General features: G+C 31.4%; 1 protein-coding gene across 1 annotated transcript in view; it reads right to left on the bottom strand.

Annotated features, from left to right (window-relative positions):
- Positions 1-15,464: 15,464 nt before the first annotated feature.
- Positions 15,465-20,973, bottom strand: part of LOC145333388 (uncharacterized) — a 10,959-nt gene continuing 5,450 nt past the window's right edge. Inside the window, exons 4-10 of the mRNA XM_080178505.1 lie at positions 20,451-20,488; positions 18,273-18,322; positions 17,592-17,668; positions 17,230-17,307; positions 16,775-16,794; positions 16,000-16,065; positions 15,465-15,528 (exon numbers count right to left, since the gene is read on the bottom strand). Of these exons, the coding sequence (XP_080034631.1) occupies positions 15,465-15,528; positions 16,000-16,065; positions 16,775-16,794; positions 17,230-17,307; positions 17,592-17,668; positions 18,273-18,322; positions 20,451-20,488 (393 nt within the window). The remainder of the gene's footprint in view (positions 15,529-15,999; positions 16,066-16,774; positions 16,795-17,229; positions 17,308-17,591; positions 17,669-18,272; positions 18,323-20,450; positions 20,489-20,973) is intronic.

The following is a 20,973-nucleotide window of genomic DNA, read 5'->3' as shown; positions in this document are numbered from 1 at the left end:
CTCACACCACCAGCGTTTCTTACAATCACCTTTAAATACAAATTAAAAATTATTGAAATGTTGAAATATTATATCTTGAATCATTGTCAAAATTTTGAGTAATTATTCAGGGATATTGAGGAATAGTAGTGTGCCTCTAGTTTTGCATAAAATGATTTTTTATAAACTGGGTGTAAAAGACGAAGACACTGCATTTTCCAGTCTGTGAGACAACCAGAAGGAAGACTAAGAATAAACTTATTTAGATTTTTATTTTCATGAATATAAACAATTTTTATGAAAGTAATGTTTCATAATCAAAAGTGTTTCATTGATCTAAAGAAGCTTTACTTTAAGTCACATTGTTTACAAACTATTTTTACACACAAAGGCATACAGTCACACAGACAAAATGATATCAAGCCATCCTTTCTCCTTTATATATATAATAATAAGTATATTTAAATAAATCCTAAAAAATTAGCTTATAACTTAATTCATTTAACTCTTACATGGCCATCTGTTGAAGATTGTATAAACTCCATTGTCTTCAACATTTTGGCAATTAGCATCTGTAGGCTCATCACAGTAATCTGAACCTGAATGTAAAAATTATAAAGATTCATAGAGTTTATATTCTAAAGAGCATAATCTGTACTTGATTTAAATATCTTTCTGCAAATACTTCCAATTAAGAAAAGGGGATTGCTACCCCCTTGTTTATAAAAATTTACTTATTATATCCAATAAAAAAAATAAAAAAGCTGTTTATATGACACTAATTTCCTTATTGATCAATGAAATTATTCATTTAAAGTTTAGTATCGGAGGTGTATGTTTTTTGTGTGAAATGTATCATATTATGAAATTATGTTGACTGAAAATCATTATTCTGCAACACAAACACTAGACCTAGATAATCCTTTTCACAATTTTCACAAATTTGAAATAGTTTCTAATTATGACATTGCAATTAAAACTAACTGAAAATAATTTTCTTAGGGTTAACAGTCCCTGAAAAAATCCTTAATCATTAGAGAAAGAAACATTTAATAGATTATATGAAGCTTTTTTGGGGAAAAATAAAGTACCCAAAGACAAAGGTTGATAAATAAAGTTCTAAAGAAGTACCTGATATTTTCATAACAAAAATCTAAAATAACATATTTAGAAGTTAATAGAAAGTTGTTGCCCCTCCCCCCCCCCCCTAGCCCAACCCACCCCTTTGGGCAAATAAAGGTTAAGACTTTTACCTGTTACAAAAGTTATTAACAGGAATAGTAAGAAAACCATCCTGAATGGCTAAATAACTACTAACTAGAATTTTCTTAAATATTTTCTTTATCTCTTGTGCATGCTGTTTGTTATAATAATTTTATAACTTATCAAGGACGATAAGTTATGTTAAAGCAGGTATGTAAACACTAATAATCTTAAAAGTAAAGTTTAACAGTTATAAATCTATCTCAACCATAATATTTTAAATTAGTAACTACTGTTCCTTCATAATAGAATATATTCTAAAGAAAAATCTTCATTATCAATGGCCTATCTTAGTGAAGCAAATCTAGCTTAGTCATTTTAAACATAAACATAAAGATGCCTTGCTTAAAGTAAATCATTTAGAATTTTAAAGAAATAGGACAATAATAGATTATTAATATTGAAAATTAGTAACAAAAAAGATAAAATTAATTTTATCAGAAGGAGAAGGAACATTTAAAACATAAAAATGATATTGGAGAAGTAGGGACATATGTTAAATGTTAAAAACCTTTGCCTTTAGGAATTAACATTGTTTAAACACATCATATAGAAATCTGATAATTTAACAAGAACAACACCTTTCCATAAGTAGCAAAGCTTATAATTTTAAAAATTGCAGATATAAAAATCAGGTGATATAAGGTAAATCTTGCAATAAATAAAAAAAACGTATTTTTGATGATTATTTTATGTTAGGATAGGGTAGGCAAAGGTTGGAAGATCCCTGCAGTTTTGTATGGCTAGGACCCTGTTTGCTCATAGCCTATAAATATGTTTTTGAAAAACTTAAAATAAAGACTGATTATTTTCTAAAACAAATTGTTTCCATTAACAATAATTATAGTCAACTATCATAAATAGCAGCTAAGAAAATCTTATTCTTATTTTTGAGTCATTGAGACATACATATATTTATGTATTAGAGTAGCTTTATAGCCAGGTAGAATAGGTTTAATTAACGTAAGCATAAGATAAGAAAATTCTTGGAAACTAGAGAAATAAATTCTCTCCATAAAATTTATCAGAATATTTTTCATATTTTAAGTATAATGTAGCGCAGCTACTTCATAAATAGGGATTTTACACTTCTGGATATTTTGAACCAAAAATGAAATTTTAATAAAAACTCTCTAAACTTTGAAGCAAATAATTATGAGAACAAGTTTATAAAACTTTGGGAACCATTTAATGTATATTGGTTTTTTTTTATATCTACAAGGATTTTATCAATGAATTAGAAAAAGGAATTCAAATGGTTTAAATAAATTTGAGGATTAGTCTGGCTTAGGGCGGCTGCAAGGTCCGTTTTTAAGTGTCATATTTAAGTTGGTCTAGTGTTATATACGAATACTAGTGGCTGCGCCCTTAGTATCTAGGATATCTGTATTCAAAGAGGTATAGAATTCGCAGGAAAAAAAAGGGTAAAACCATCCAAAGACAATCTTTCTTGTCATATATCTAAAAATAAAACAGCCTAAAACCATCCTGGGACCTTAGTGAAGCTTTCCTAAAAGTTAATCAATTCAGTAGTTATTATGATATAAGGCTTCTGACAAAAAAAACCTACTACTTTTTATAATAGGATATTAATCCTTAAATAAAATATGTTTGTTTGATTGTCTGTCTGTTTGTGTCTTGTTAACTCTTGGACCCATATGGCTCTCCTTTGCAGTGAAGCTTCTTTAAGGTTAAACTTTACACCATTTTATTTTTTATTTTATTCACTCAAATGTTTACACACCTTCTCTACCAGTTCTACAGTTTGCCACCTTACAATTTTGACAATCCCTTTAAACTAAAGTTTTTTTTTTTTTGGGGGTGGTATAACATGTAATAGGGAGATAATATTAATAGGTTAAGGCGGTGGATACACCCCACTAGATGGCAATGACACTCTCCTTCCTTGGCTGTAGTTGGAGGGGGGGGGGGGATTTTATCAGGAGTGTTTAGACCCTTGTTAAGGAGGGTACAGAGGAGTGAACATCTAGAGGTTATATCCACCTCCCTTCTACACTTATCTGCTTTTAATTTTATGTAAGGATAAGCTATGCTTGGTTTGTATGTTGTCATACAATTTAGATAATTTCTTTTTTCATATATAAATACACAGTTTTTATAATGTTTTCTCCTCCACGCTTAACATGAAAAATATCAAGGACAATGATAGTAATTGATAAATTATTACTCTGATGTTGCACCAGATTTTCATTTACTCTGATAAAGTAAAACTCGCAGGTGTCTAAAACAACAATTCAGCATCCACCCCCTTTTCCCATCCCCTTACCTCCTAATGGATGAAAGAACTGACCAATAATTGTGTTCCATATTAGCATTCATTTAGTAGCGAAACTTTAGTATATTATATAAACAAATGTAAAATAAGGGATGAGAGGAAGTAATTTTTGTATGCCTAACCCCTTCAGGGTTCCATTATCTTTAGGGTTGCCAGTACCTGTGGTGCCCTAACCTGCGGGGCTACCTAGAAACTAATATAACCTAACCTAACCAAACCTTAAGTAATAAACAAAAAACTACCCCCTTATTTTCAATTTTTTAAATTTAGATTGATGGGTTCACTGTTTAACAAGATACTTTGTGGGAAAATGCCGAAATATGAAAACTAAAAGTTAAATGTAGAAACCAAACAAATTCCAAAACTTTTAGAGTAGCTCAGCTACTAAATATTATCATACAAAATTAATGTACACTTTTAGTTTTATAATATTTAATAAGTAAACAATAAAATATTTTTTATCTTTATATTAAAAACATTTCCATTGACGTCATCATGTGAAGCTAAGTCCTATTTATTCTTTTTTGCGACTGCGCCACTAGAGGCCTATAGTGACACTTGAGGGAGGGGGGGGGGGGGAATTGGATTCGACATGTTTTTTTATTTCTGATTTTAAAAGGAGAACCTTATTGGTTTATCATTTAGCAAGATCCTTTGGTACAGACAGACAGAATGTTACTTTATTATAAAGATATCTTTAGGATATTAAATAAAACCATACTTTTTTATAACAGCTCTGAACTGAATTAGATTTATATAAGCAAATAAGATTAGTTTTTAGTAGCGAGGCTTCACTATAATCTAATGAAATGTCCATTCGTCACCCCACCTAATATTTTAATTCAAAATAGGATTTTGTAACTTATTTGCAAATGGTGTACTAGAACATTTTGTTCATAAGTATAAGTTGTCAAAGAATAGAAGAACAAAAATGTTGTTTTACATCTAGACTAACGGCTTTGCCCCGAGAATCTAGGGGCAAAGCCCATAGTAGTAATGCCCCTCCCTCCCCCCCTTCTATGCAGAATTGTTCTTAAAACTAAAAAGAAGGAAAGGGGGGTTGGGGGTGTCCCACCAACAACAAAGTTGCTATTAAAAATCCAAAGGGCTTGTAGGTACATTCCCTAAAGAGTAGAGTCCATTGGTTCAGGGGTTACAGAGATCTAAAGCTTTAGACGGAAGGACAGACAGACATAATAATATCCTTGTTTTCAATCGCCAAAATTTGTGCCTATTTAAGACGATAAATTGTTTTTTTTTTTCACCCATTGATATATTTGCGAAGAGAAAGATTGCGCGATAGAGAGAGAAAGAGAGGAGGGAGGGGGAGGGGAGAGAAAGACAGCATGAAAGGGAGATATAAAGAAAGTGACAGGGAGAAAGATTGCGATAGAGAGAGAGTGATATAGAGAGAAAAGAGATAACAGAAAAGAAAGAGATTTTAGGCTTCACTAATTTATATCTTATGTATACACTAGCAGCTACGCCCCTAGAGGCCTCTAGTGGCTCTTTAAATGTTTTTGTTTGTTAAAGTTATTTTTTTATGTACTCTTTATTTGACGTTGAAGTTTTAAATTTTTTTGATTTTTTTGTCATTTCTCTTGGGAGGGTGGTGGTACCCTCCCCCAAAATAGTTATAAACCTTCCCGGGACTTATGAGAAGCTACCCTGTTAAGGAGAACCCGATCGGTTCAGCGGTTAGCGAGATCCTTTGGTACAAACACACAAACACATAGACATCCTGTTACTTTATTATAAGGATTAAGTAAAATTAGGAATAAAAGCAACCACAGAAGCGAAGCTTAATATATTAAACAATGCTGTGAGACAAAAAATCATTAACTTTAAATAGAAACATGATCCTTATAATAAAGTAGCAGGATGTCTATCTATCTGTTTGAACCGAAGGATCTTGTTTACTGCTGAACTGATACGATTCTCTTCTACAGTGTAGCTTCTAATAGGTCCTATGATGGTTTGCAACTATTTTGGGGGAGGGTATTACCAACCTCTCAGGAGAAATCGCCCCAAGAAAAAATCACCCCCTCTCCAAATTTTGTTAAAGTTTTACTTTTTAAATCTAAAATAAAAAATGGGTAGTCAAAATCAACCCCCTCTCCAACTCATGTGCCCAAAGAGGCCTCTAGGGGCGTAGCTGCTAGTGTCATTTTAAGTCTGAGCAAAACATATTTTGTCTTATCATCTTAGGAATAACAATCTATATAAAAACCCATGTTACAAATAACATTCAAATACTAGAAAAAACAATTCTTTTTACAATGCAATGGAGGTAAAGATTTTTTAAGTTGCCGCGTTTTTAAAGATGGTAACTAAGAGTATATTTTCACCTTTCACCAAACCAAAATTAACAATCAATTACGGAATGACAGAGAAACTTTATTTTTAAACAAGGATGATAACATCCTCAAAAGCAAAGCAGCGTATTCTTTCAAAGTGCCTATTGACAGAGAGAGAAGGGACATTTGGGACTTTTAATGAATTTTTATTGGTTGGTTTATTAAGTTGGGGATGTGCATCAATTTAACGGCCATTATCTTATCCCTTTATATAAATATGCTGATTTAAAAAATGAAAATACTTCCTTCTTCTGTATCCTGTATATACACAATTTTGCAACAAATTATGTACACTTTTTATGGACAAATGAATGGTCTGTTTATTAAAATTAAACACTCTACTTAAGTGTTATTATTCGTTTGTCCTTCTGATTTCATAGCTTCGCTATTATGATGTTGACATCCTTGTTTTAACATTAAATGGTGTTCCCTGCCTATTAGAGCATACAATTTTACTTTTCTTATCTTTTTATTGTTTAACTAAGCATTTTTAAATAATTTTATTCTGAGAATTTTTATTGAATACATGAAGTTCACGTTTTTTTGCCGGATGGATAATTTTTATCAATATTCTATTTTTCTCCTCAACACTAGTGGCTTCGCCAGTATAGGCCTCTAGGAACACTTTAAAGAGCGTATGAGGAGGGGTGGGGGGGGGGGTTAAGGTAGAATAAGTTGAAACAACAAATCTATAGTATAGATGTATATACTGATAACTACTTCCCCCTTCTTTCAATGACCCTTTTTTGTCTGCTAACAAATTGTTTTTGTGCTTCTTGGCTGTGTTGATATTCCTGGTACCATCGGTTTATTTTCAAAGCCCCAATTAAGAGTCGGCACAAGGTCATATCAATAGGGAAATACAATTATTTAACCCTTTCTCTCTCTGGTGTTTTACTCTAAAATTGAGATTGATTCCCTTGCTTTCAAGTAGATATTTTTTTTTTTTTGGGGGGGGGGTATTTTTTTCATAACACTGTCATGAAATTGAAGGTATCCTCCCCAAAAATAGTTAAAACCCACCCTGGATATACAAGAAGCTTCACTGTAAAACAGAGCGATAGCAAAATAGCAGTTTTAAATGCAGACAAACAAAATGTCACCCTAATACTTTTATACAGACTTCAACGTAACCTTCATATCTTAATCACACACCAAATAGCCTAAAACCTGCTAATGACCATACCAATAATTCCCTAAACAGCGTGGATTAATCGATCCAGCAGTTTACAAGACTTAACTGGGCATACACCCTAAAAATTAAATCAATATTTTAATGTCAAAATCTCTGTGTTTTGAACATTTTAATGAAACTGTACAAAAACTGACTCTGAATCTACCCGTCATCAATAAATTATTTGTGTAAAATGGCCACATTATTACAATAAATATCTATAATATAAAGTGTGTCTGAAGCTTAAGCTCTTGATAACTGCTGAACCGATCAGGTTCTACTCTTCAGGGAATATACATGCTGATTTGTTAATGGGTTCAGGCTATTTTCTTGAGGGGTAGGACTTCTCCAACTCAAAAAAAAAAAAACCTGCAATTTTTTAAAAATTTAAAACAAATAAGCAAATAAACTAGTCCTATTATATAAAGTAGTAAGCTTTTTTGTCTGAAGCAAAGGATCTCCCTAACCGCTGAACCGATATGATACTCCTTCACAGTGTAGCTTGGCATAGGTAGGTCATTTTAAGGTTTATAACTATTTTGGGGGAGGGTAACACCACGCTCCCAAGAAAAAAATGACCTAATATAATTTTTTGGCTTTAAAAAATATACTTGAAAATGAGGGGATGTCGACCCCCACTCCGCTTCTAGTGCCCCTAGAGTCCTTTAGGGGCGTAGCCACTAATTTATTTATAAAACGTAATTAGAAATCTAATGATTAAGCAAGGTTATGCAAAGATAAAAAAAAATGCTACGTCTCTAAAACTTGAACTTTAATGTGTCCACGTTTATCTAAAATACAAAGTAGAACGATGTCTGTCTGTCTGTCTGTCCGTCTTTCCATCTATCCGTCTGTCTGTCCTTCTGTCCGTTTGTCCATCTGTCTGTCTGTTTGAATCTTAAGATCTCAGTAACCACTAAAACAATTGGGCTCTACTCTTCAGGGAATATACCCACTGCACTGGTCCTGTGATGGTTTTAAGCTATTTTCTTTTTTCCCCCTCTCACCTTAATACCTTCTAGGGGTGTAGCCGCTAGTTTGTAATACATAATATTTATTAGTTAGAAAACGTAATTAGAAATCCCAATTTATAATACAGCGTATATAAAGATAACAAGAAAATATAGTTTTGTTTCTAAAACATGAATTGATCTAATATTACATGGATATTGCACCATATTTCCATGTACTCTGATAAAGCAATGCTCATCTTGCAGCTGGCTAAAATAATGATACCCCCAGTCGACCCTCCTTTACCACATCCCCACCCCCTACTGGATGAATGATCTGACTAATAAATGAAATCCTTATCAGCAAGCTAAATTGACTATAAATTTACCCCTGTCAATATATCCATGTATATTATGTATCCATTTAAACATGAATTGAAAATGGAATGGAGATTTCCAAAGTAAAAGTATTTTGTTAAAATGTTTACTTATAATTTAAAGATAACAGAAATTAAAGTGTACATTTAAGGTCATTTTAATTCTCAAACAAACATCCTATTAAAAAAAATATTTTTATTTTATTTATGCAGCTTAAAATTTAAAAGGATATTGAACCGATTGAGTTCTTCATTTGAAGGAAACTTCACATATTTTCTGGAATGGTTTCAGGCTATTTAATTTTAAATCAAAGTCTTTGGATGATTTTAGACAACTTTTCTGCCTTTCCTTATACATAACCTTTCAAATATAGAGGCCCTAGTAACTGGAGGCGCAGCCGCTAGTCAATTATAAATTATTCTTCTGTAAAATTTACTTTGTCTGTCCATACATCAGTCTGTCTGAATACACCCCATACTCAAAGTCAATCTAATCCTTATATTTAATTAATAGGATGTTTGACTGTCGGTTTGTTTTTACTGAAGGATCTCATTTATAGGGTAGCTTCCCATAGGTCCTGGAAAGATTTACAACTATTTAAGGGGGAGGGTATCACCCTCCAAAGAGAATCGCCCCTAGAAATAAATAACCCATTCCATTTTTTATATTTATTTTTCTTTTCAAATCTAAAATAAAAAAATTGAGATATCGTATTCACCCCACCCCCCTATTCTCAATTGCCCCAAGAGGCCTATAGGGGCGTAGCTGCTGGTATAAACTTAAATGATATTAAGGCTTTTTTGGCTACCAAACCGATTAATATCTGCTGGATTTAGACCACTTCTAGGCCATACTGAAAAACCATTTATCGTATAGTACTATAGCCAGTTTTCTAATCGTAATATTAATACCAATTTTGTTAATCTGGGCCTTTGTCCCCTTGGGGTTAACAATACTGGTTTTAATCTTATAACTTAATATCCGCGGACAGCTGCCTATAATACGATGTCATAAATAACCATTAAAGCGATCATTAGCTTTATAATGCAGGGATGGAGGGGACATTGGCTGTTTATTACACTAGTCCCCAACCCTAAAATAACGTTTTCCTAATCTTTAGCTTAACAACCTTAGGGACTTTTTATGAAGTTTGATTGGTTGATTCATTTAGTTAAGTTTCTGAACATTTCTACAACTAATTGTAATCTACAATAGGGGTAATTTTGTGTATCATGATTGGGGATATACATATAATTATCGGCCATTGTCTTATCCCTTTAGATCCCTGTTTAAAATGTCACAAACATATATTGATTGACTAAAATAAATCTAAATGGGACTTTTAGATTTAAAAGAAATTATTAAAACAATAACAAAGTAATACAAGAAAATGAGAAAAAACACTTTTTTATTAAGCCATATAGTAGCGCTGTTTATTACATTAGTCCCCAAAGTTTTATATTAACATTTTCCTATTCGTTGACTTACCAACTTTGGAGACTTTTATGGGATTTTGATATGAGTGTATAAACGATTCAACTACAAATTGTAATCTACAGAAGGGGTAATTTTGTGTACCATCATTGGTGATGTGTATCAAATTATCGACCATTGTCTAATCCTTTTACCACTGCACTGGGTAATTATGTCAGCCGCAACTACATTTAATAAAGCCATATAGTAGACATGAACTTTTGAAATATAGAGAGAGAATTTTAAAGAGTGAGATAGAAAGAGAAATAGAGAGAAAGAAAGAGAGAGAGATGATTTTAATTTGATACTAAAGACGCATTTTAATTATTGTGATCTACACAGATCTAGTGTAGTACAGCCTGGGATCTCAAGGGATAAGACAATTAACCAATCAAAGATGAAAAAAAGCACTCAAAGTTTTCAAGCAAACAAATGTAAAAACGTATTTATCAAACCATTGGTACTATGGGATTTACAGTCCAATGTCCTCTCCCTCCCTACTAATAGAATATACTCTTAAAGCACCCTCATGTAGGGATCTAAAGGGATAAGGTAATGGCTGATAAATTTATGTACATCCCCAATGATATTACACAAAATTACCCCTTCTGTGATTAAAATTAGTGGTTGAACACTCAACTCAATGAATCAACTCAGTAATATTGACTAAAGTCCCCAAAGCTGTTAAGCCAACGAATAAGAAAATGTCACTATGAAACTTTGGGGACTAGTGTAATAAACAACCAATTGTCACCTCTCTCTCTCTCTCTGACCCTAATGTCAAATATAATTGAGTGAGTCAGTGAGGGACAGGGATACTTATATAGATATACTACCAGGGATCTAAAGGGTTAAGACAATAGCCGATAAATTGATGTACATCCCCAATAATTATTCACAAAATTACCCCTTTTATAGATTAAAATTAATGGTTGAAACTTTAAAACACTTAACTTAACCCTTATTTTAATTCACTAAAGTCCCAAAAAAATATAAAGAATAAAAAAAAACATCTTTGTCTTTGTGCTAATTCGATATTACCAATCCTCAAACAGAATCAGAAAAAAATGTGGAAAGAAAACATTACAGACCCACAAACAAACAAACAGACAGACCAATCTACACATAGTAGAGTAACAGAGCTACAATTACAACGAGGTATCAACAATTAATATTTATTAGATATCAAATATTGTGCAAAAATTCCATATTATAATGATTTCTTAGATGGTGGCATGAGTTTATATAGGTGTGTTCACAGGAAAGGGTATGGTGTCTTTAATTTCTTTTCTTGGGGGAGGTGTGGGTGGTTCCTCTAAAGTTGATGGCGATCATTAACTTAAAAAGAATATATATCAGAAATAATATTAATAAAATAAAAGTGTTACTTAAATAAATTGTAAAAAGCAATAAGAATCGTTCTGTCTTTCTGGCTGTTTGTCTCAAAAAGATATACATAAGTTTAGGTGTTAAAGAATCATCTTACTTTCATGTTTATATTTTTATAGTTTGTTTGAATGATGATTCTTAGGAGGATAAGTTATAATGTCATTTGAGTTTTAGATCTTTATCTTTATGTATATTTTATCCTTGCTTTACATACTTAGAGAATATTGTTCCTTATTGTCCTAGGCATCATTGTTTCAAAAAACTTTCTGGTAACAATTATAGAGTTGCTCCTCTTTCTTATTCCTACCTAACAGGAATCATTATGAAAACAGATGTACGGACGACCCTAATTGTAGAAAAGCTTCGCTTTTAAAGACTCTTTTACCTGTTGTTGGTGAATCTTCTATGTGTGTGTGGAAAATAGACAAACTTTCCTTAAGAAAAAAAAGAAACATTTAATTGGATTGCCATTTACATAAATTAACTTCATAGATCATAGTTATGATATTTTAAGAAAGGGAGATGACAATGACAGTTGAATTATTCTGTAAGTCCCAATGTTTGTAAGCTACCAACGGAAGAATTATACAATTGATTGGAGGTAGATATATTTTTTTATCTATTATTCCATCCCTTGTTCCATGAAGATTTTTCAAAAATATAAATATATTTAAATGAAAAGTTAGAGATACCTTGCTACAAGAACCTGTGGCCTTTCTCTATGACAAAAAGATAAAGACTAATAACAGTGTGATAAGCATTTATTATATATTCAAATATGTTACAATAAAACAGTAAAATTGTAAAGTCTGCAGAGCTGGATCTTTAAATGTGTAGCTGTTGCCGTTGCCGCTGCCAAAGGTACAGCCACTAAACCTAATAGCGATCTTTCCAAAAATATATGAACTTTAAAGGCTGTTAGCTGCCAAACGGCTGAATGTACAGATCATGCCCGCACACTGTTTTAAGTGGCATAAGAAGGCCTACAAATAATCTGGAATAGCCATAAATCAATAATGCATAATTATCTCGCAGTGAAGAGAAATGCGCGAAAAAGACCTATTTTACGCGTTTTTTCTTCAGTGAAGCTTTCCCTGTGCATAATTGGATCTTGGCTATTTCAGATTATTTGTAAGGCCTTCTTATGCCACTTATAATAGTGTGCGAGTAGGATCTGTACGTTTAGCCGTTTGGCAGCTAGCAGCCTTTAAAATTCATAGATTTTTGGAAACATTGCTTACCAGCAATATTTTATCGTGAACTGCAGTAGATCCGAATATTTTAGAGATCCATATTTCTAAGATAGCTGGCATTGCGCTGCTGTAAAATCTTTTAAAAATCCAAGTTTTATTGGCAGCACTGGCAGTGGGAACGGCTACGGCTACGGCTACGACTACGGCCACGGCTAGGGCAGCGGCAACGGCAACGGCTACACATTAAAAGATCCAGCTCAGGTAATTTTTAAAAGTGAAGCTTTTCTATAATCATAGGACAACAAAGTACAATATTATAAGCAAAGCATCTCTATAAACAATTACTAAAAACGTAAGTATGTCCTTAAACAATATCCAGTATTTAAGCTGTATTTCAACAAATTTTCTTATACATTGTTTCGATTTTTATACACTTATATTATGATTATTCAGTTCTGACACTCAAGTGTTAATGTTCATTTGTCCTACCGTTTTAGAGCTTCGCTTTAATGGATTTTGCCATACTTGTTTCTTACATAAATATACCAATGTTATAAAGAACCTTTTCAATTATAAAATACGTTTTAAGTTTAACATATTTTGACAATTATAAGAAAAGGCAGAAGATGGTTTAAGGCTTTTTATATGGGGTAGAAGGTGGAAAGCCCCTAGAGGCCATGGGTTAAGCTGGTAGTAGTCTAGGAAGGTAATGTATTGGGACAAAGTGTCTCAAAAATCAGTCATGTAATCCCTAATTTTTATGACGTCACATGGCTGATTTTTGAGTCAGTTTGTCCTACTACAAAGTGATATTATTATGACATTTATGAATTTGTAATTTTCAATTGAGCGACAATGAACAAACAATCAAGTAATCAAGTATGTTCTCAAGACTAATATTGTATTGGTGTCACACTTTGGGGTTAGGTAAAATTTGTATTGTATTATATCAATTTTACAAACTCCAAATCAGGTTTGATTTTGTAAAAGAATGCATTACTTTTAAAGAATGAATGTAGAATAAACATGGTTATTATGACAGGAGAAAAATTGGCTTCAATTCAGGTTGCAATATCCACTTGCAATAATTGGTCGGGCATTTTATCCAGTAGGGGGGGGGGGGGAGGGGATGTTGTAAAGGAGGGGGATGGGATCGTTATTTTAGCCTGTTACAGAGTTCACTTAACTTGAAAAATCTGGTGTAAGATCCAAGCAATAATAAATCCATTACCTAATGTTAAACAACGCATAAAAAAGCTTATCAAATAAGACAAACAACAAACAAAACATTCAGTATTAAGTATTTAGAAGTCTAAACAAAAAATATAAAATTAGCCTATTTGTTCTAGGTATCAGAATTACCTTTATGATAATTATTTCATGAAAAATAGCTATCATTTTTGCTGTGCTACCTATGGATGTTGTTATCCTTGTTTTGATATTATGGACCATGAAAAATGTTTTATCTTTATCATGAGCAACAAACATGATTATTTCAATAGCTATTTGTTGCATCGTATTATAGACAGCTTTCCGCGGATATAAAATAAAAAATTATAAGATTAAAACCGACTTTGTTAGCCCCCCAAAATGGCTGAAGTACCAGGCTAACAAAGCGACATTAGTTTTCTGACTTTTATTTTAATACCCGTGGAAAATTGTCTATTGCACACTGCTATACATAATTTTTTAATATGACTGAGAGCCTGTTCTAATCCAGAGGATATTAATCGGTTACAAAGCAACACTAGAAAACAATTTACATAGAAACAGGTAGCTTTGCCATTAGAAAACAATTTTAATTTTAATGATTTAACAAGGATGACAACATCCTTAAAAGCGAACTCTAAAATTAGATAGAAAGGAAAACAAGGGGTACTTCTTGTAGAGTGGCAGAACTTAATAAGCAGAACATAAATAGGTTTAAACAAAATTGTGCATAAATTTGTTGCAAAATTGTGTAAATACAGGATACTGTAAAAGATCATACTTTCATTTTAGGATTCGTTTATAGAGATGCTTTGCAAACAATATAGTACATTGTTGTCCTAAGAATCATGATTCCAAAAATCAGATGAATATAACTTACTTAAATGCATTTATAGACTTTCTGGTAACGATTATAGAGTTACTACGCTTCACACAAAAATAAATGTAAAACTAGTAAGTGTAAGAAAGAAATTAAATATAAGAAAAGTTTGTCTTTTATTAGATATTAATTAGATACATAAATAGTTGTTTAATGCATTGTATTATAGACAGCAATCTGCAGATTTTGAAGAAAAAAAAATTTTAAGATTAAAACCAAATTTTATTAGTTCTGAGTCCCTGGCTAACATAATTGGTATTAATTTCATTTAATATTTGTGGAAAATTGTCTGTAATACAATGCTTTACATGATTTTCAGTATAGCTGAGAACTGGTTCTAATCCAGCAGATATAAATATTTTTTAAAGCCATACTGGATAGATTGTTATCAGATTAACTTGCATAATTTTTACAAACAATATCACTAAACCAGGTATCTTAAGGGATAAGACAATGGACGATAAATTGATCTACATCCTCAAGAAAAATAAACAAATTTACTCTGTAGTTCAATGTTTTTACACTACAGGTTTAAAAAACAACAAATTGGAATTAAATATTTGCAGCGAAAGTTTTTGTGACAACAAACAAGATTATGTGGTAATTAAACTTTGGGTACCAGTGTAATTCATTGTCCATTGTCTCCTCCCTGCCTGGCCTGGATTAAACAGGAAGATTTGAGACTTTCTGAACTGCAAAATGAACATCATGGTCATCATCACTGTGGATAAAACTGGAGCCATCCTGTCACAATCTACTTTTTAAAAGCAAAGATTTTAAATTTTTTTTCTTCAAACTTTGCATGATGATTCCTGTAACAGTTAGGTACGATTTTGGAAGCATAGCAACTCTATAATTTTTATAATTTTTTGAAAAGGAAAATAATAAAATATCATATTGTAACTTTTTATTTCTGGAAAAATTTAATTTCTATTTTTGCTTAAAAGGTTTTCCTTGTTAAAGACGACATTTACTCTATCTCCTAACCTGAAAAAAAAACATATATCCATAAATTATTGCATATGTATTTGACATTTGCTACTAGCAGATTTGCCTCTATTTTTGAGGAGGAGGCATTTCTTTTAGGAAGTGTGGTGTTAGCCTGTACCCAAAATAGTTAAAATACTTCCATGAACATATGAGAAGCTACATAGCAAAGGAGAACCATATTGGTTCAGCAGTTAGTAAGATACTTTGATACAGAAAGGCAGACTAATCCACTAATTTTTAATGTTGTCATTCTTTTCTATTTATCTTTTTGTGATGAAAAATATAGGGATCTAAAGGAATAAGACAATAGCCAATAAATTGATGTATATCCCCAGTGTGGATACACAAAATTACCCTTACAATTATTGGTTGAAATTTTTGGACACTAGATTTAATGAACCAATCAATCAATTCAACAAATTTGTTGAGCCAGCAAAAAAGAAAACATTATTATAAAACTTTGGGTACCTTAGTTCATGGAGCAGAATGATGGAATGTGTAGAAATTTCTGTGCCACTGTTTCCATTATATTCTCTAGGTGGGGACCAAAAGGAACCATATTATGTAATATATAATTCAAAATTTGAAAGTAACAGGGTGTCTACCTGTTTGTAGGATATGGTTTTTTTAACCAACAAGGTTCTATTATATACTATATACTAGGTGGGGAACCATGTTATGTAATATACATTTCAAAATTCCTTATGTATAAGTAACAGGGTGTCTGTCTGTCTGTCTCTTGGGGGGGGGGGTGGTTATATTTTTTGGATACATTTCAAAATCCTTATACAAAAAAGTAACAGGGTGTCTCTCTGTCTATGTAGCATATGATTTCTCTAACCAACATGGTTCTATTATATTATATTTTCTAGGTGTGGACCAAAAGGAACCACATTAAGTATTATATATTTCAAAATCTTTATATACCAAGAGAAATAGTTCCTCAAAAATATTATTTCCCCGTCAGTCCATCCATAGCTGCTAGTATGAATTTCAACTTGGTGGAAAAAATTACAATTGTCTGGTAGTTTGTCTGAAGTTGATGTAATCCTGCTTTATGAAAGCTTCTAACACAACTTAGTAACTGTTTATAAAACTGTCACATATTTAAAATATTTTTAATATTATTATTGAACAAAAATGAAAGAGATCTTAACCAATAAAAATTTTATGACTAATGAGTTTTAACTGAAAATTGAATCTCATATTAAAATTTTTTTATATATTTGATATGGGGCCCAACCTTTGAGAATCAGCTACCACCTAAATTATCAAAAATATCATTCAACATTTTGCTTAATCATATAATTCTTACAATAAAAGATAATTTTAAGGATGTTTGGGAAAGAGGGATTGTCCTAGTTGGGTCAGTTTAAGACTTCCAGCTGGTTTTTAAAAAATTAAGAATTTCATTTTACTGAGGCATACAGGCGGCTGCCAAGCCAAGAAAAATTATATTTTACAGGTACCCATATTTTTATTTTTCCAATATGACTTCAAAACTGATTAATAATTAATATCTGCTGGATTAGAACCTGTTCTCATCGATACTTAAAATTCATGTATTGTATCATATCATAGACAATTTTCTAAGAATATTAAAATATTAATCATAACATAAACTGAATTTAATTTTATAATCTTCCATTTAATATCTGAGGAAAGTTGTCTATAATACAATGCAACAAATATTTTCACCTTTCCATTAACTTGAACATCTGACCAGGCCCCAAATCTGCCATTACTGTTTGCCACATATTTTGCTGTAAAGGATATCTAAAAAATGAATTAAGGTATATATGCATAATCTGTATTTGGAGTCATACGCAACAAAAAACAATATTTTCTATCCTTTGATCATATGACAAATTTTACTATAGTTTAAGAAAAAATTACTTGGTATATTCCTTCCTGCCCTTGGGCCACTCTAAAAACTCCATTATCTTGATTCATACCCTTGTTTTATAGGACAATTTTTCCAGCTTATTTTTTCCTTCTTTAATATGGCCTAATTTTCTTAGACAAACTTTCCCTTTACTATAAATTAGGACAAAAACTACCTGGTATATTCCTTCCTGACCTTGGGCCACTCTAAAAACTCCAGTATCAGGATTCATACTCTTATTTGTTGTATCAACTGAAAGCGATTAAATTGTTAACAAGCAGCTACACCCCTAGATGCCTCTAAAAAATTTTAGGCGAGAGGGATTAAATTTGATGACTAATTTGTTTATATTAGATTTAAAAAGAGAAAGTTATTATAGTTATTAAGTTATAGAGATCCTATTTTACAAACAGACAGACAGACAAAATTTTCTAATAAAAATTACAAAAAAAAGATTAGAATATAAGGTAAAAGATGAGGTTTTGCAGAAAAAAATACTTTAACAAAATTAGATCATGCAATAATAAGAATTTTTAACATGAAAGATATTATAAAAACAAAACAATTTTGTAAATTAAAAAAGTTCCCATTGAATAACCCTTAAGAATAAGTATAATAACCCCTTCTCAGCCATATAGAAAAATAATGTATATCATTATATTAAAGACAATTTTCTACAGATGAAATAAAAATTTTAAAGATCAATACAAGTTTTGTTAGCCTAGGACTCCTAGCCCCTGGTGCTGATTTAATATTTTTTATTTTAATATCTGCGGGAAAGCTGTCTATAATACATCTATAATAGATAAAAACGACTAATCCATTTGTTATAAAAAATTTAAGTAAATAATAACACCTAAGCACTTGTGATAGGTTATAACACCACTTCTGTAGAGTCTTGCAGTCCTAAAGTAAATGAACAAATATATAAGCAAAACTAAATCTATGAATATAGATGTCTAACCAGACAACTTCCTGGATCCCCCTGTTGAGAACCTTTTTTGTCTCCTAGCAAATCGAATTCTGCTCTTTTGTAGCTACTTGTCTGTGTTGATATTCCCGACAATATTGGTTGATTTTCAAGACACAAATGAAAGACGGCTAAGGGTTCTAAGGGTGGGGACATACAGTTTTTTTATCCTCTTCCCCCTCTAATGTTTTACTCTAATTAAGCAAACAAGGATGTCAACATCCATAAGTAGCAAAGAAGCACAAAATTCTCATGGAATAGACAAAGAGAAAAAGTGAGTTATATAGAAGATGTTCAGTTGTCTAAACAAAGGGAAAAAGTGAGAGAATATCCAAAAACTTTAAAACATTTGAAAGATAATGCTTATTTCCTTGAACCATGATCGATTGACAGACAAACAAAATGTATAGACTAGATGCACACCTATAGGATTTTTCACTAAAATTTTAGTTGTCTTCAAATTCCATTTTCTTATAGTGTTATGGACTGACGGCCTGACTAACGTACATAAGAACCCTATTTATAGAGTATCTCAGCTTCTAATAAATAATCCTAATGAATAAATAAGCAAAGTTTGCTATATAAATGGATGCAGAATATACATGGATATTATGACAGGGGAAAAATGATCATTAAATTAATTACCTATTTCCCTCATTATTTATTGGTCAGTTCGTTAATCCAGTTAGAGGGGAGGGGATAGGTAAAGGGGGGAGTGAGAGATAGTTATTTTAACTAGCTACAAGTTTCATTTTAATAGAGAATATAAAAATCTGGTGAAAGATCCAAGAAATATTAAATCCATTGTTATATACAAAGCTTGAAAAAATAATCATAATTAATTTGATAAGTCTGGCACCTAATTAAGAAAAAAAAGGTTTTACAAAACAACTAGATTTCCTCTCTTTTTCTCTCTCGTTCTCCTAACCTCTCTTGAGACCCTTATCATGTTTCGTTAAAAAGAAAATTTATATTAAACTTATGATTAAAGGGATAAGACAATGATTGATAAATTGATGTACTGTACATACACAATGATTACAACTAGTGGTTTAAAAACTCAACTTTATGAATCAACCAATCAAAATTTAAAAGTCCCAAAGGTTGTTAATCCAACATATAAGAAAACTTTGGGGACCAGTGTAATAAAGGACCCAATATTCCCTCCCTCCTTATATCTTTTGAAAATTGGGATTGACCTCATAGTAAAAGCATAGAATTTATTTAAAATGCAAAACATAATTAAATCACACATTTTCCTAACTGCTGTAAATTTTTCATAATTATTATAATTAAACAAGGATGACAACATCCATAAAAGCGACGCTCTACAATCAGAAGGAAGGACAAACAAACAATAACCCTTGTAGAGTGTCGGAACTTAATGAGCTTAAATTTGTAAGTCTAAACAAAATTGTACATAAATTTGTTGCAAATGGCCTAAATGATTCATGATACAATAAAAGGACATACTTATTCTTTAATATACAGACATTATCATGCCTTTTCAAAATTAGGATTAACTTCAGTGTAAAAGCATAGAATTTGTTTAAAGTTTAAAAGCTTAATTAAATCACACATTATCATAACTGTTATACATTTTTCATAATTATCAAAATTAAACAAGGAAGACATCATCCATAAAAGCAAACCTCTACAATCAGAAGAAAGGACAAACAAAAAATAACTCTTGTAGAGTGTGAGAACTTAATAGGCATTAATTTGTGAATTTAAACAAAATTGTACATAAATAGGATTATATAGGATAATTTTTGAATTAAATTATTTTGTATGAGATAATTATTCTATTTACTTGGAGTTTTTAAATATGGACTTCGACCATCTGAATATAAAGTAGTAAGGTTTTTATCAGAAGCTAAAGATATCGTCAATTAATGGTCTTAAAGGGTTTTAGTTTCCAGGGAAGCTTTATCTTTGAATGGTTTCAGGATATTTCCACTTCCACTTACCCTCCCCTTGACACTGGGGGCGAAACAAATAATAATTTTATAAGGCAAGCATCTCTGTTATGGGTACTGTCAACCTTATTAAAAAGCACATTACCTAGAGCAATCAAACATTGGCCAAGTCAACCCTCCACTCTAAAAATAGATTGATAGATTGGTTGTTAGATAGAAAGATAAATAAATAATTAGACAGACAGATAGATAGATAGATAGATAAATGAATATATAGATAAATGAATAGATAGATTGCTTGATATACAGATAGAGAATGGGATATAATCAAACATTGGCCAAGTTAACCCTCCACCATTAAAATAAATAGATAGATGGATAGATAAATGAATATTTGGATAGATTAATAGATAGATATAAAGAGAGATATATAAGTATATATAGAGATGGATAAATATGTAGATAGATAGTTAAACAGATGGATAAATCGGTCCCACTGAGCTAACAAAACTGTTTTTAATCTTTTTCACTTTAATCGTCGTGAAAAGCTGTCTATGCGACAAAAAAACTTTTCTATTTATATGAAGCATGTAATTTAAAACTTTAAGTGTACCAATTTAGTTGGGTCTAGAAACTTTACATTTTACTAGAAATTTTACCTTGTTGCT

This window comes from Acartia tonsa, chromosome 12 (assembly GCF_053477335.1).
Source record: "Acartia tonsa isolate MP-2025a chromosome 12, ASM5347733v1, whole genome shotgun sequence".
Lineage (NCBI taxonomy): Eukaryota > Metazoa > Arthropoda > Copepoda > Calanoida > Acartiidae > Acartia > Acartia tonsa.
The sequence above is the reverse complement of the archived record's forward strand: the minus strand, read 5'-3'. Positions and strand labels throughout refer to the sequence as shown.